Below are 17563 nucleotides of genomic sequence, written 5' to 3'. Positions count from 1 at the left end.
ATATTATAAGTATATTTCGATTTGTTTGTTCTTTTTGTCCTGTAAAAGCCTTTTAAAATATTTTCAACAGTAAAACAGTGACAGTAATGTTAGAGGGATTATTTTAAGATTTAGTGACATAGTGGACATATTTATGAATACTTTAAGCTTGGGACTTACTCTGAGAGCTGACTCTGGGCAGTCTCGGACAGGTTGCGAGGCATGGGGTTGTTTCCTATCTGGATGGAAGCGTTGGGGCCGGCCAGCAGCCTGTACAGCGCGTTATCCACCAGCAGGAGGGCGGTAGCTGCCGTGTGATAGCCCTGGTTGTTGAAGTAACCGGTGATTTCAGCAAACTTACTAGAGTGTCCTCGAAAAGCAGCACCGACCACGCAGTGTTCATTAAAGGCTCCTCCTTCCCTTACTGTGTTGGTCAGAACGTACTCCGAGATGTCTGGTCATACAAAACACAACATGTTAATCCAAGTCTAGACTAGATGAACAGTAATAGTGATCATAGGGCAGTACACGCTTTAAAATCAAAATTCTGCATAACATCGATGGCTCAATTAAGCATGTAGATAGGATAGTACTAAACAAAGCCCTTACCAGTTATATTAGTCTTTGGAGTGGCACTTAGTGCAGAAAGCTGAGCCGCATAGGCCTCGGCAAGCGCCGTAGCCAGGGGTCCCGCGTTGGAATCCAAAGCCACCGGCACAGTGGTTGGGCCATAGCGGCTGAGCGCAAGCTGAAGTTGGGGAGTATTGTGTTGCCCAGGAAGAGTCCGGGCCACCACCAGGGAGACCACTGTGAAGATGAGTGGCACCAAAAACTGCGCGACCATGACCTTCCAGTTCCGCCAGCTGTACAATGCCCTCTTCAGAAACATGGCATAGAACTGCTGCAGGTACAGCTTTGCCTAAGTGAAAGAAGTACAGTTAAAAAGACAGAAAGGATTGAATGTAAGAATAAATCTGGATTGCGTGTATGCACATTTTTCGACTGACCCCTGTGTTAAGTTTGATGTTGGAGCAGTCCTCTGATATCAGAGTACCACTGTCTGTAAAGTCAGTCACATCAGTCATGCCGCTGGTGCTGCTGGCATCGTCCATCGTCCAGTCATGTGACCTGCGCTCATGCTGGTACTGCAGGGCCGGAAGCTGGATGGCCTGGATGTCCAGACTGGAGTCCACAAGCTTCCCCACCCTGGTCATGCACACAGACACAATTGGAGTTAATATTGTGTATATACTAGGGCTGTCGAAGTTAACGCGATAATAACGCATTAACGCGATCTCAATTTAACGCGATTTTAAAAAATAGTGCCGTTAATGCAAATTCTATTTGGCCCTGCGAGTCATCCGTAGTTCATGTTGAGACTTGACCGTACAGGCGTGCACGGCATCTCTCATTAAGACAGCATTTCTCAAATGTAACCGAGCGTCGTAGCACTTTCTTAATAAAGAAATAAATACACGGTATATTCACAAGTTGTCGGGAGCAGAACACTTTTATTACTTTTTCTGTTACGGTACCGAATAGCGGGCAGCTAGAGTCGTTAGCCAAGCATGCTATTCCATGAACTATGGAAGCCCCAAAGGGTCAAAACACACGCCCATCAAACCATTGTATCGATACAACCACAGAAAAGTCTGTTACAATAACTACGCCTTATCCCACCTGAAGCACCGCTGATCTACAATGTTTGCTGATGGAGAAATTTTAACCTACAATCTGACATATATACGAAGTCAAGGGTCTCTGCTGGATAGTATTACTGCCTAGTATGTGAGTGAATAAAACTCTCTTACAGTTTTCTCTTGTCCCAGCAGTTTTTAACATCAGTACATTTAGCATAAAATGTGTTCACCATTTTAATTGTAACATTTCACTTAAAAATCCTTGTTTTCTATAACATTTACACAGATTTTTTTTTAATGCGATTAACTATATGAAATTCTGAGATTAATCGCGATTAAAAAAATTTATCGTTTGACAGCCCTAGTATATACATATACAGTATATGTGCCTATGTTTGGCTCCTAAGTCACTACTAGATTTGGCCCCCAAGTCACTACTACTAGGTTTGGAGTTGTTTAGTTTCATTTCCAATTTCCCATTACACTAACCCAACTCCCCTTGATGGTGGGCTAGTGGTTCAACATTGTAATAGAGTTTAAATTTTACAGTGTGTTTATCACATATGCATTTGAAACAGTGGTCAAATTTGATGATCCTGACCTTTGCATGCATTAAAGTACACTGAACATCTGGAATTCATACTAAAAGGTCTGGGTTGGACAAGTAATAGAGAAAATGCAACCGAACAGACGGAGCTAAATGGATAGGTCACAGAGACCGCAGCAGCTATTACAGTCTACCACAAGGTTTTTCATGCATGGTAAGTTTAGAAAATGATTGAGCTAAAAGCCTTACTCATGGTTCCATTATGAGGCTCTTTTAGCTGCGTTCTCGCTTTCAACCAAGACCGTAATGATCAGATGCTGAAAGCTTCACATTAGGATAAAAGCTGCATGAAATGGGTTGAAACACACTGATCCGAAAATGTAAGTTGTTCACTCTGTGCCAATGGTATTTTAAACTGACCTGGAGATGGAAATAAATCATAGCTCATCTATTACAGAGAAAAAATGTCTTATATATGACTTGCTCTTGTGATTTATGACTCATAAGATTGCTGGGTAATAGCTAAAGACTGAGCAATACAACTCAATTTCAAATAATGCCACAAACAACTATTGCAGCATCTTAGGAATGGAACCAAGTCTTTTTCAATAGTGTTTTTCAAACCATGTGCTTTCAACTTTGTGGCAGTGGTTTAGGAAACCATTTGTTCCATAAATACCCAAGGGTTTAAAAAGGTACATACAGGCATCACCACATGATCCTCCACTTGTTTGAATTTGAATGCTTCTTGGACATTATTTTGATCTGCTTTGTAAAAACTTTCTACCAAAGCAAAAACCTTACAAAGAAATACTGACTGTTTTATAGATCTATTAAAAATACTGTACATGAAATCTAGACAATACAATAGAAAAATACTAAAAATTTAAAAATGTATAGTAGCAAATATTTAATCGTATCCGTGTACCTAAGAAAAACCTCCTCCATGGTGGTTACAGACGCTCCATAGCTGGCAATGCCCAACTCCTCTCTGTTCATCTCCAGCTCAGCAAACAGAAGTTCAAACCTGAAACATCAATAATGCAACAATTAAAAGTTGAGTGGTGGCAAATTGGCTTTACAGCAAGAAGGTCCTGGGTTTGATTCCCAGTCGGGAGGCTTTTCTGGAGACAGGTAGTTACTGGTTACACAAGATTCATCAGTTCATGTTTAATGTCAAACACAGTCATGGACACTTTTGTATCTCCAATTCACCTCACACACAGACACAGGAAGAACATGCAAACTCCACACAGAAAGGACCCAGACCGTTCCACCTAGGAATTGAACCCAGGACCTTCTTGCTTTGAGGCGACAGTGCCACCCAAGTCAAGACCAAAGACAAGCAATCAGGTCAAGTGGAGCTACTAAAATTGCACTGTGATGGACTGGCAACCTCTCTTGGATAGTTCCTGCCTTTCATCCATTGAATCAAAACCACCTTAAAAACCACCATGAGCACACCTCTGGCCGCCATCTAGCGGGCACAATTGGCAGTGCCTGCAGCAGATAAAATTGGCCACCGTGTCTGCTGGGTGGGGAAATAACCGCATTAAGTGGGTGGGGTCTTCAAATGCTGTGCATGGACCCTGGTAAGGATAGAGGTGCCTGTGCAGAAAGTTGAAAGTCTCATGTGCGAATACACCAAAGCACAGCGTAAAAGAAAGGGTCCGCTAAGACTGTGCATGCGCCTGAGGTCTGTTTTTACCTGAACTTTCTCATTGTCCCAACTTTTCTGGAACTGATTTGTACACCAACCTGCCAAAAAGTTCTACAAACAGTGGAGTGGTCAACAGTAGGTACAATCCGAGCCTTACCGATTGGTGCTTTCTTTAGGCAGGATGTAGGAGAGTTCAGCTCCTGCACTGCTCTCTAGGGTGGCATTGGGAACATACATGTGGACAAGGCGGCTGATCTCCGATACGTTACACAACGAGTCCTTTACTATCACCATGTGGTAGCCAGCACCTGAGACAGACAAATAAGCATTTATAGTACAAGCCTTACAGTCAGCACATTTGAAATGATTGTCATACTATTTTAGACTAATATTAATAGTAATCATAAGGTCAACATCACTTTAACCATATTGTTACTACACTTGGGAAAAACAGCTGCCTGATGCCATTGGATAACATAACCAAGCCTTGGGCTTGTGTCTCAGAGGTGCCGGGAACCCTACGGAAACCTTACAGACGCAATTGGTCATATCTGAGAAACCAAAAGGCCAACTCCTACTGTCTGGTCAAGGCACAAGCACAAGCAGTGGAGGAATACAGTATTAAAGCTCTGTCACTGTCTGGTGAAAAGAAGTGCCCAGCAAATTTACAGGTATAGGAAGCATCTGCAAGAGCAGGCATTGACCATACAAACAAAGATTGAAATATAGATGGGAACTAAACATGTCCAAAACATGAAAGCCTACCATATTTGTTCTTGAGAAAGAGGGGCGAGCCACAGCACTGGAGCTCTCCTCCGGCCATGATGGCGATACGATCTCCCAGCAGGTCGGCCTCATCCATGAAGTGCGTGGTGAGCAGGATGGTGCGGCCCCGTTTCTCACCCTGCAGGAGATCCCAGGTGGCTCGTCTGGCTGACGGGTCCATGCCTGAAGTGGGCTCATCCAGCATCACCACCTACAAAAGTAAAACAGACACTACTTAACAGCTGTATCGTACAATATACAGGCCCTTCTTATTAATGAGTACAGGTGTTTAAGCTACACCCACTGATTATCTAAGCACTAGTACCAGATGGTATTAAATAATCTACAGCAGGAACTCGCACACACAGCAACTTCAGACTCGACTTGGACTTGTTTCAAATGACTCAGACTCGACTCATGACTCGAAAACAACAAGAGTCCCTAGCGTCAGCGTGTGTTAACATTGGTTATGCAAACCCGCAATACACGCAATGGGTAAATGTTACAGCCAGCTTCCGGTGTAGTAATGAAGCGTCGCTCCCTACTCCCTACACAGTTTGAAGTTCACTTCATTTGAACATTTGCGTTACCTTTGGATTGGAATCTCACTTAAAATGGTGGAATACCCTACGTAGTGCACTTCACAAGAACAACTGGGGTGAATGGTACGCTTCTACAGAATTGGCACTAATGGTTGAAAGACGCTGTCGTAACCAATCAGACCCTCTGATTTGAATTTTTAGTAAGAAATGCTGTTATTTGCATTTATTCAGATGATGTGTTAATGAAACGCTTGATTGGCTTTCTAACGAGTTCATGTTTCACTTCACAACCAGGAAAAGTTTGGAGGTTTTTAATTATAAGCACATTTACAAAATAACGGATTATTTTCCTAATGGGACACACGGTTATAAATTTTATAGCATCTGGAAGAACATAAGCTAAGGTAAGCAGTGGTTATGATTTTTTGCTGTGTTTTGAATTTTGGCCGCTGTGTCGTGATTTATCGCGTGCTTTTGTTTTACAATGTAAACAAAACGTATCAGTTTAAGCTTTTAACTGGTACCTTCTTGTTACTGAAATTACATTCATTTGCACAGTGACTAGGAAAGTAAAGGCACGAAGAAAAACGGCAAAATACAGTTGCTAATCTGTTCATTTCTACGCTACATTTCCAATATACGTTTTGTGTATATTATATTGACTCGTGACTTGACTTGGACTCCAGCCTAAAGACTTGTGACTTGACTTGAGCTGCGTCCGGAATCGCATACTTACAGAGTACGTACTAGATTGGAGGAAGTATGCACTACTCAGCCGGTAAAAAAGTACATACTTCCAGTACAGAAGTGTGCAGTATGCACACAACACCGCTACGTACTACATCCGCCATCTTACTAACGTCAAGTGATGACGTAAGGACGTGATGACGTAATATCACCATAGTTACAGACTCATTACAAACCCCACTCGCCAAAAGTTTGGATATTTATCGTCTTTTTGTTATTTATTCGTCTTTAAAAAAACTTACACTTGTAAACAAAGGACTCTCCGTTTTCCGCTATCTTTCTTGTTTCTTATTCCGTTTCGAACGCCTTTGCAGCTCCAGTTGCATTATGGGATACATTAGCGGACCGCAAGTGTGCATCACTTGCATACTCAAACATGGCTGCCCAAGAAGTAGGTCATCCGGGTACTTGTCGCGTACCTCTTTATTCATACTATGTATTCGGACATACTAACCGCTCTCGCGTCCTCATTTCGCGTACTATTGAGTATGGAAGTATGCGATTCCAGACGCAGCTGTGGACTCGTATTTTGTGACTTGTGAACCTGTCCAAACCAGTTCGAAGATCTTATCAACACACTGATAATGACAATCAGCAGACTAGCAGTCACCTTATCTCACTAAACTGACAAAAACACCAGTGTAGCGCATGACACTTGCTCCCAGGGGGGTCTGTGAATTCCGAAACAGCTGACCTTTGAGTCTCCGATGAGAGCGATTCCAATGGAGAGCTTGCGCTTCATTCCACCGGAGAGAGTTTTAGACCGGGAGTTCCTCTTGTCCTCTAGGTTCAGGATACGTATAATGCGATCCACCTCGTCCGGAATCTTCTCGCGTGGGTAGCCCTTCAGCTAGAAGCAGAGCGAAGAAGTTTGTTTGTTTGTTTGTTTGTTTATTTATTAGGATTTTAACGTCATTATATCCCACGCGGACACGGGGAGAACATGCAAACTCCACACAGAAAGGACCCGGACCGCCCCAAAATTGCAAAGCCGGCAATCTACATCTCTACTCTACATCTGCCAACAGAACAATAAAATACAGTATAAATTCATTTAAATTTGGCTACCTGTGCGTAGAAAAGCAGGTGCTCCCGGACCGTGAGGTTGTCGAAAAGCACATCGTGCTGTGGGCACAGTCCTAGGCTGCGGCGGATCAGTGCCATGTCCTGGCAAATATCATAGCCGTTAATGTAGGCACGCCCACTGCTGGGAGGAAACAAGCCTAGGAAAAAGAAAACAAATGAAAACAGGCTGGTCACAGTGGGTCAGACATGATCTCATACATACATTTTTTGCATGTCACAATTTTTCTCCCTTTTTAAGTCATTTCCAATTCCCTTGCTGGTTCCATCACCAATGTGCTGGCTGAGGAGAGCCGCAATCTCGGTGTTAAGAAGCGACCTGCTTCTTAACACCGGTTAGCTGTGGATTTCCACAGACAGGCATCACGCTATGCCCTTGGTGTTCCTCCTCCACTCCTGCCAAGTAGCTACTCAAACTGGAGCGTCGAACACACCATGATATGTGTGTTCCAGTAGTTGATATGACCATTTACATAACAGACTATTCTGGGCAAGCTCTTGGAGTGTGGCTATGGGAATTCAACTCAAATCAGGCAATCACGTTAGACAAGAAAGCAGTCACAGTCAACGTTCCGATTTATCCAAAAATTTAACCACAAGTATAGGTTTAATCAACAATACACTGTCTCACCTGTCAGCATGGAGAGTGTCGTGGTCTTGCCGGCTCCGTTGTGTCCAAGCAGCACAGTGATCTGACCTTCAAACATGTTCAGTGTAAGATCCTTCACTGCCTCTTTGGTCTTACTGCCCACTTTAAAAACCTGTGGGGTGGGGACAGTAAAAACAAAAGCTGAAAATAATGCATTTGACTGAATTTTTCTAATTCACCATCTGTCCAAATAATAAAACTTCACACCATACCTTGGCCAGGTGCTTGATCTTGACCCCAGAAACCAATCCATTCGGCTCCTCTTCGATAAACTCGCCCTTCTGCGCTTTCTCAGCATCCTCCTCATCCTCCTTTTCTTTCAGCAGGGCAACTCGAGGACTGTTGCACCAGTAGGAGGGCTGCAAGTCGTACATTAAGATATATTATATGAACACCGATTAAATATAGCTTCTTTAGGGTTTAAACCAAAAGCATAAATGAGGACACGTCCCATATACTTGAACATGCCATTTTACAGTATTTGGCTTTTTTATGCATTTATCCCGCCTCTACCACCCTGATGATAAAACAACCTCAGTTTTAAAATTATTTTGGAAGAAGCTTCTTGGAATTTGTGCCTATCTATTCAAAAGTGCATAAGTCAAGAAATGATGTTGCGCAATAGGGTCTGACTCACAGATGAGTGTTCCTCCACAAAAAACTCATCAAACAAATCCCTTCACTATCTACCGCACATAATATTATGAACAGGATTAGAAATTCAAGAGCTAAAAACCAGTGATGAATGTGTGGGACCGTCAAGCCCTTAGACAGCACTACATCAGAAACACTACATCAGAAACAGAAATATAGCCACATGGGATTAGGGGTACTTCGGAAAACTGTCGTCTCTTAACGCAGTAGACCGCTGTGTCAGGAAATGCAACCTGCAACTCTGTGTGCTCCTGTCAGATGGGTCAATGTTTCATCCAGACTGTTATCAGCGAAAGGTCCAAAAGCCAACATTGGTCATGGTGTGAGGTTGCATCAGTACCCATGGTATGTTGGCACAGTGCCCACAGCAGGTAAAAATATAGACATAGACATCATATGGTCATTATGTTCAGCAGGAATGGCTTTGATTGCATGTCTGCCCCAAGACACAGGGTAAGAGGGTGCACTGCAGTAGGAACCCTGGTGTGTTCTGATATGACTACAATACAAGTAAGACCTAAAACAGATGCTGGCAGAACATCTTTAAAAGGAATAGGTTCATAGCCCAGTGTCGAGTGGGCACAACAGAACTGAGATTCTGAGCTCCCGGGTTCGAATCACGGCTTGGCTCGGCTCTGCTACCGGTCGGCTGGGCGCCCTTTAGCAGGCACAATTGGCTAATGCCTGCAGCAGACAGTCTGCTGGGTGGGAAAGACCAGACTAATAAGGGGTGGGTTTATCAATGCTGTGTAAGAACCTTGGTTGCCTTGAGGGACTGTACAGAAAGTGGAGGAGAGCAGAGATCAGGGCGTGGCTCTCCATACGTGAAGCTGACCTTACGAGCAATCCAACAGAGTATCGGAGAATAAGAAGAATAGGTGTACTGCACAGACATTGGAGAGACTGTGTCTCAGGCAAATACACACCCTCCTTGGACGCCATTGGGAACCCCAGCAGCGGATTGGCCAGGCTAAATTGGGGGAATACGTTTATTAACAGGCGCATATGGTTCCTAGATGAGAACTGGTCGTAATAAGACTTTGGTTGTGTTTAAGAAAAAGAAACTGTCTAGTTTGAGGAAAGAGGAAGAGAAAGAAATGACTAATTTAAACATAACATGTAAACAAATTCCCCTTCCTGTCCCATTAGGTAAAAGTACACTAGTGTCAGTAAAAATGCTCAATCGTCAAGCACATGATCCTTGACCAAAGTCCATAAACATTTGGAAAAAATATGCAGAACGTTCTAGCCAGCACAAGCCTTTAGCAACTCTCTAGCACGTTCTCGTCTTGTCTTCTTACAGAGAGCTTTTTTACACCCAAAGCACTAAAACACTACACACTGTGTTCCTCTGTCGCTTGTGCTGGCGCCTTGACCAGACATGGTGGTGACCGCCAATCTGACCTTTTCTCTTTCACACATATCCAATTATATCTGACCAGGTGGCACTACTGACTAGGGCATTACACTGCTGCGCTACCGGAGCATACTAATTAAATTCTGTGAACTGGTTGACCGAACAACGAGGGTGATGTCTTTTTTTTTTCTTTTTACAACATCGATACACTATATGGCCAAAAGTATTTGGACAGCTGACCATGAGCTTGTTGGACATACTATTTAAAAAACAAGTGGTATAGAGTGACATCTACGTTATCTCTTCTGAGAAGGCTACTCATAAGACGTGTATGTGAAGTATGTCTGTGGGAATTTGTGCCCATTTAGTAAAGAGAGCATTTGTATTGCATTGCTGGTCATTGATATTGGTCAAGTTCATTCCAGAGATGTCAAGTGGGGCTAAGGTCAGGGCTCTGTGCAGACCACTGGAGTTTCTTTAAACCAAGATTTTCTTCATGTCTTTATAAATCTTGCTTTCAGTCATGCAAGTCCAAGAAAGGCCTTCCCTAAACTGTTGCTACAAAGTTAGCACATAATTCCTTTATATAACTGATTTATTATATAACACATACATTATTTTGTATGTAAGTTTGATAATTGGCTGTTAGATTTTAAGATGAAATGATATGTTTTATATAATGTCTTTAATCATTTTCAGTAACTGCTTCATCCTGGTCAGGGTCACAGTGGGCCTTGGGCTGAAAACATCCTGGTCACAGTGGGCTTGGGGCTGTGAAACACACACAATTGCTCTAGCGGCAATTTAGACTAGTCTCTGAGAGATGGAGAGAAAGAAAGCCCCTGCTAGCACTAAGAGAACATGCTAAACATCTTACACAGTGGCTGCAGACTCGGTTCAAACCCTCATTCCCAAAACCTACGTCCCATGTTTTACAAATTGTGTCATGGTCTGCTTCTATACAGGTTGCCTTAGTGTAATATGTCAAGGAGGATCAAACCATACATATACTTAGAGAGAACATACCAAATTCCACACAGACATTAACCAGAGACAAATTTCAATCATGGTTCCCCAAGACCATGAAGCTCTTGAAATCAGTGGTGATCTGTATTTTAAACAATCTATGATTAGGAACTTGTTGACATGGTAACACCTACCAGCACGAAAAAGTACCAGGGTCGGGGCACTCCGTACTCGCCAGGGAACACGGCTTCAACGTACCACGCCACCAGGCTGTACAGAAGAGCGTCCAGCAGCAAAAGGCCGAGAACCTGAGCCATGGAGAAGTCATCATCCACCGTCACAGGTTCAAACAGGTTGCTCCACTGAATCCCCGTCCCTGAGAGAAAAATACAGCACCACAATAAGAGCATGAAGGAATTCTGACAAACAGGAAAGCTGTGTTGGGAACCCTGGGTATGACATTTCAGTGAAGTAGCCAAAATTATTGGCACACTGATGAAAAATGAAATGAACGTATTCCCATCAAGAAATTATTCTATTATTTTTCTATTTCATTTTTAAGTTGGCCAGAGTGTATAGAAACTTTCAAGCAGTACTCCATGACTTCCTCTGTCACTGGGGTATATATATGAGGTGACACAGAGGTCAAATTCTTCAACGTGAAAAACTAGAGAAAACACAATTCGAATAAGGGAAAAGCCAGTTGACCGTTATAAGCAGGAAATAAATAAATAAAATACACACATTTGCAATAATTCCAAAGTTAAAACTGTAAATGAGGATGGTAATAGAGGCAAAAGAATCCAAGAATCCCCTGCTCTTTCTTATCCACCCTTATAAGATGTTATAAGAAAGACTAGATACTGTTTACAAGGGTGCCAATAATTATGTAAGACACTGTACATAAAGAGACAACAACACCAGAGAGATGTACCTAATGGAACTGTACACTTACTGACCTTTGCCTTCAAACATGCCAATCAGCTGGGCTCCCATAGCCATGGCTACGTTAGAGATGAGACATGAGGATGTTTTCTGGGCGTGCGACAGCAGGTCGTAGCGCGGCGACAGGAAGAGGTACGGCAGGTAGCTGAAAAAATACAAGAAGCCGCTGACCGCTGCTGCGACGTTGGCTGAGGAAGACAGGGAAGGAGGAATTAAAAAAGCAGATTTCATGTTCCTATCACAAGTACCTTAAAGGTTCATCTACAAAAATCCTACTCAGCTGGAGGCTTTATCTTTGCTGTGTTTCAATATTATTACTGGAAACCAAATGCTTTAGGGCTTGCATTTTGGAAACTCTCTCTCAGTCCCATGGGCCACATCCAACCCCCTGGATGGCTCATTTTCATTGCCCGATTGTAATATATATTCTTATCAATAACAGCTTATTAGAACTGTACAATGTACTGCATTTTATAAAGAGATAAAATTACCATTGATCAGAATTAAAATCAGCCTATTGGTCTGGCCCTCCACAACAATCCCAGTTTCTCATGTTGCCCCTTGGAAAATTTAATTGCCCACCCCGGCCACAACCTACTGATTGGAAGTCTAGAGCCTTTAACCAATATGTCACTACAGTCTTCTGACACTTATGCATTAACATGCATAATAATGGGCTAAAAAAGAATACATAGAATTCTCTACAGTTACAAAAGTATGAGAGTGTCCACATACTTCTGATTGTAGTTCAGATAAAGGTTAATGCATCTGCTCTTACATAATCATGCCCTAAAAGAGATGAAAGTGGGTTTCTTTTTATAAAATCTACATCGTGAGAAGCTCCGTCCCTCTCTGCATCAGCTATAAAAGGCAAAATTGGCCACAGCTGCATGAAAAAATACAGAATGCAAAAAAATAGATGCTTTTTATATATTTATATGCAAGACTGCGCACAAAAAGGGTTTTCAGAACCTCCTCGTTTCTGACAACGTGCCATTCTGAGCAAAAACAGGGAGCACTACGGGAGAGAGGGTATGAATTACCTATTTGCAGTCCCTTTTGGGAAAAAAAGAGCTGTCAGATGTGAAGATGAGAAGGAGTAGAAGTAATGTCATATGACCGAAAGTAATTGGACACCTGACTATAATGTGCACCTTGTTGCATCCCATTCCACTTGTCAGTTCAGGCATTGAGGGTGAGAAGGCCTGGCTCACAATCAGGGTTGAAATTTCTCAGTAAGATGTTAAATGAGGTTGAATTCATGGCTCTGTGTAGGAGACTAAAGTGCCTCCAAAGCAAACTCATCAATGCCATCCATGGAATTGGTTAACAGAATTAATTCCATACACTTGTAAGCAAGGGGTGTGGCTGAAACACCTACACTCAAAAACTATTAGTATCCAAACAGAAGGGGGTCGTAAGGTGTACATAAAGTCACCATAGTCCTCAGTATTATTGGCAAGGGTTCTAGGGGTCCAAGGGTATATTTGGGTAGCTGATGGTTTCTGTTTAAACCTAAATAAATAAGTGGAGAAATATAATGATTCTAGATGCTTCCAGAAAATGCAGAGCAGAAGATGAGGCCTCGATGTTGGATCTTCTATTAAAACACTGGCCAGTTAAAACTGGTTAGTGTGTTAATGGAAGGAAAACCTTGATCTCTTGTTCTTTAAGTGACTAAGTGACTTCAATCAATATGAAGTGGTAAAGACTGATTACCTAATCAGTATGACCTCACTTACTAACATTACATGACAGCACTCAGTATGTTCTACCAACAATTTAATACATCTAAACAAAAGAGTAATGAGCCACCACAGAGCAGCCGCCTCATTTTCCTATTCTTTGTTCCTATGAGAAACATGATATATTCTCAACTGTGTGTTCTAAAAGCACAAGAGTAGATCAAGACCAACCATACAGGCCCTATAAACGATTATCCAAGGGTGTTAGCAAGGAGCTGATGTGCACTTTAAAAGCCTGGAGTGTTCCACGTGGACTGGCTGCACTTCTTTGAAGTGGCAAATTAGCCTCACAGGCGAAAGCTCGCTTAACAACACTTTCAAAACAGAAGATCATATCCGGAGGGGTGAAGTGAAACTGGTTAACATCATCAGCTCAAAATAAGAAAGATAAAAAGCTAATTGTTTGTTTGTTACAAACTCTATTCTACTTCCAGAAAAGATGGGACATTTTGTAAAACAAAAACAAAAATACAGCCCATATTCAAAATGCAGCAGTCTGGCTGTTAGCAAAATGAGCCCAGCAGAAAGTGGTTTGTGGCGAATCATGAGAAAGGCGTAAACGCTGCCGTCATGCGCTCCCACTTCCCACTGCACCCAGTATTCCAGGAATAGTTCTCACAAGCCCAAAGAATATGAAGCAAATACTGGAAATTAATGAATGAGTAAATGACCATTGGTCCTACAGACCTGGGTTCCATCCTTACTACTGATAGCTGTGTGTGTGTGTGTGCGTGTGTATGAGAAAGTGAGTCTATTTTGCCCTGCAGTTGATTAGTGCTTATTTTGTGTGTATTTCACAAAGCACCTGAGCCAGCTTGTTATTTTTACTTTGTGCTTCCCTAGTGCTATTAGATTAGTCAAACTATCCCTATTTATATGGGAACAAGAAAATATATTCCTTTGCATTAAATGACATAATGTAACTCTCTACGCTATCAAATGAATAATCCATATAAGATCCAATTCAGTCATAGTAAACAAAGAGTGCTTCGACACACCGCTACAAGTGCACATTTGACCTCAAAATGTCATTAATCAAAAGGATGTAAGTTCAAATTCAAAAGGCATTACCTCTGGAGAAAAAGGAGCTGATCATGAAGCTGAAGCTGATGGTAGCCACGGCAAAGACCAGGAGGAAGACGAAAACCAGCGTGGGGTCGCTATGAGTCAACACTGCTCCGTTTGGACTCACCTTAAAAATTAGAAAGCAATTACATTTTTAAAATTGTTTAATAACGACTTTATGACAAATTGAATATACCCCAGCTGTGTCCTCCCACCTCCCAAAAGACATGCAGAAGGTAAGATTGGCTTCTCAAACCCCTCGTAGGTGCGAGCAAATGAGTGTGCATGTGACTGTGAATGTTTCCGCACAAGTTCTAAGGACCTGGGTTCGATTCTCACATCTAGTTAGTCTATAGGGGGTTTCCTCCCACCTCTCAAACAACATGCAGAAGGTAGGATTGGTGTCTAAAGTTCCCCCAAGTTTTTAGTGAATTAACAAATGTGTGAGTGTCTGTTACCCCTGCCTAGTGGTTAATGTTTCCGCATGGGTCCTGAGAACCTGGGTTCAAACCTCGTCTCCTCCGCTCACTGGCTGAGAGGAGTTCTGCATGATTTTCATGTGACTGCATTGGTTTTCTTACAGGTACTCTTGTTTCCTCACCACCTCCCAAAAACAAGCAGGAGGACTGGTTTCTCTAACAGTCTTTTGCGACCTACTTGGTTCGCAAACCTAATTTTGAACCATTCTGTGCATTTTTACCAGAAATTAATAGGACAGGTTCCTAATAAATAAATAGGGGAACGTTTATTCCCACCTGGAACCAAAGAATAGCTGAGGTGGACAGAGAAACCCCATTATCACCAGTAGTCGTTCCGTGCTTGCTTTTTGGATAGAAACAAACATCTGTAGCAACAGCACAAATGCTCGCAGGTAATCTATGTACTTTGCTAGCTTGTACAACTGTATGGTTCACTGTATGGCACTAGAGTTCTAAGAGGCCTGAACAGAACCAGTTCAAGATCCAGAGTTATTTTGGTCAAAAAGGGCTATAAACAGTCAGTACGTGTGAGTCCAGTGTGCCCAGTGTTTTAATGAAGGCAGAATAAGCGTTTTTAATGGGATACTCACCCGGACACAAATCAGCAGGGTGACAAAGAAGATGGAGATGGAAAGAAAAAGGAAGAACATGAGGAACCAGGCAGACCAGTGGAGCCAGTTGCTGAGTCCCATCATTCTCATGTATTCCTGGAAGAGACAAATCCAAAAACACACTGTCACACACTCATCACCAGGTAAGAAGTGTTCACGGTTTAATAATTCTGCTCACCAACTATGTAGACGCCTGATCAAGTTGGACATCCAATTCTAAAACCAATAGCATTGATATGGATTTGCCCCGCCCCACCCTCCTTCCTTTGGGGGCTATAAAAGCCTCCACTATTAGGGAGGGCTTTCTATAAAATGCTAGAGTATCTGTGGGAATTTGTGCACACAGTCAAAAAAGAATTTGTAAGGTCAGGTACTGGTCAGGCCAGACATGGACATTCGAATTCGTCCCAAATATGCTTAATAGGTTTGAGGTCAGGGCTCTCATCAACCCATGTAAGGACCTTGTGTGTGCACAGGGCATAGTAATATTTGGCCTAAAGTTAAAATGTTTTGTTTTTGGTTTATTATGGACTATAAGTGCCTGTTAGCAGAGGATTAGGCTGAAACAACTCAATAATTGCACGTGTGTCCACATACTTTTTGAAATATTTCATATAACTTTGGTTAATGACCATAAATATAACTTTTATAATAATAGTATTATCAATACATTTATTTTTTATAACTGAACATTTATATAGTAGAAAGTTAAATGTTTGGCTATACTGCCCCGCCTCCAATCATAATAGGCCAATCACGTTAAATCACAAGAAGAAATCCCTTTCAGCCAAGCACTAGCACTAACAGGTCCATCCCTACAGACCCACCTTCAGTTTCCTTTCTTTCTCCTGCACCACGGCACGGACGATGTTCAGGGATGTGTAAGTAAAGCTGAGCACCAGTAGAAGGGGCAGCTGGTTTTGGATTGCCAGGATGAAGACATCATAGATGAAGGCTGGGTAGGGAAAACGTGACAGCACCACCCGTGTCTGCGCGAAGAGGGCAGCTGCTGCAGTCCGGTTGTAAGCCCTCATGATGGCCCGGTCAACGGCATGCTGGACCATCAGGAAACCTTCACGGTAATAACCTGTTCACAAATTACAGGTAAATAGTTAGTATGAGAAAATAAAGTCAGAAATTAATTATGTAATGTTTTATCTACATTATAAAAGCTGGTGATTGGGTGGCGCAGTGGGAAATCTATCAACCAGTCGGGCATGGGGGAATATGGCCAAGGTACCGCAATGAATTGGTGTCCTGTCCGAGGTGTGTTACTGAGCTACAGAGACAGATAAAACACGTCAGACGGGGCCACGGTACAACACACTAGCACACGAGAGCTGACATCTCAAACCTGTCAGTTCGAATCTCAGCTCTGCCACCCGGCTGGCTGGGCACCTACACTAACAACTATTGGCTTGTTGTTCAAGGGCAGGGTGCCGGAGGTGATCGATGGTGAGACAGGGACAGGGAATAAAGCTGATCCGCATATAAATTCGCTTCATGCAGGTCAGGTAATTGGATACGACTAGCTGAACATACCAATCAGTGAACTTACCCGGTGTGCCTCCATGGGAATCATGCTGCTCTCGAGGTCCTGGCAGCTGGAAGAGTGGAAAAAGACTAGATGTATGCCAGTCCAGGTCATTGTTTGGATTTAACTCCGATTTTTCCTTTGTAGGGGCGTTCCGGGGGCTATAGGTGAAACGCAGGTGGTAGTTGACCTACAGGTGTAAGAAAATAAAATGTGTAAAGATAGACAAGTGGAGGGGTGGGTGGGGCGATTTTACTTCTATGCTAAAATACCACAGCAAAGCTTGTTACTCTCGCTTGAGCTGTATTCTTTAATAAATGATGTATGACAAATTAAAAATCTGTGTAATTACATTCGTTTCATCGTCATGAGCCGCTTTATACTGATCTGGGTCGCAGCAGATCTGGCTTTACTGGGAAACAATGGGCATAAGGCAGGGCACCAATCTGTTGCAATTTTATCCTCAAAGTTGATGTGTTAGAAGCAGGAAAAATGGGCGAGCATAAGAATTTGAGCAAGTAATTGTGATGGCTAGACGACTGGGTCAGAGTATCTCTAAAACTGCAGCTCTTGTGGGGTGTTCCCCGTCTGCAGT

At 42.5% G+C, this 17563-nt stretch overlaps 1 protein-coding gene across 1 annotated transcript in view; it reads right to left on the bottom strand.

Annotated features, from left to right (window-relative positions):
* Nucleotides 1-17563, bottom strand: part of abca3b (ATP-binding cassette, sub-family A (ABC1), member 3b) — a 42840-nt gene that overhangs the window by 10599 nt on the left and 14678 nt on the right. Inside the window, exons 5-20 of the mRNA XM_063018849.1 lie at nucleotides 16993-17158; nucleotides 16262-16521; nucleotides 15414-15530; nucleotides 14351-14471; nucleotides 11549-11722; nucleotides 10784-10965; nucleotides 7825-7971; nucleotides 7595-7724; nucleotides 6949-7103; nucleotides 6575-6730; nucleotides 4592-4802; nucleotides 3984-4134; nucleotides 3095-3193; nucleotides 987-1185; nucleotides 589-898; nucleotides 160-433 (exon numbers count right to left, since the gene is read on the bottom strand). Of these exons, the coding sequence (XP_062874919.1) occupies nucleotides 160-433; nucleotides 589-898; nucleotides 987-1185; nucleotides 3095-3193; nucleotides 3984-4134; nucleotides 4592-4802; nucleotides 6575-6730; nucleotides 6949-7103; nucleotides 7595-7724; nucleotides 7825-7971; nucleotides 10784-10965; nucleotides 11549-11722; nucleotides 14351-14471; nucleotides 15414-15530; nucleotides 16262-16521; nucleotides 16993-17158 (2852 nt within the window). The remainder of the gene's footprint in view (nucleotides 1-159; nucleotides 434-588; nucleotides 899-986; nucleotides 1186-3094; nucleotides 3194-3983; nucleotides 4135-4591; nucleotides 4803-6574; nucleotides 6731-6948; nucleotides 7104-7594; nucleotides 7725-7824; nucleotides 7972-10783; nucleotides 10966-11548; nucleotides 11723-14350; nucleotides 14472-15413; nucleotides 15531-16261; nucleotides 16522-16992; nucleotides 17159-17563) is intronic.

Source organism: Trichomycterus rosablanca, chromosome 22, assembly GCF_030014385.1.
Source record: "Trichomycterus rosablanca isolate fTriRos1 chromosome 22, fTriRos1.hap1, whole genome shotgun sequence".
Lineage (NCBI taxonomy): Eukaryota > Metazoa > Chordata > Actinopteri > Siluriformes > Trichomycteridae > Trichomycterus > Trichomycterus rosablanca.
Note: the sequence above shows the minus strand (reverse complement) of the source record. Positions and strands in the feature narration are given on the sequence as shown.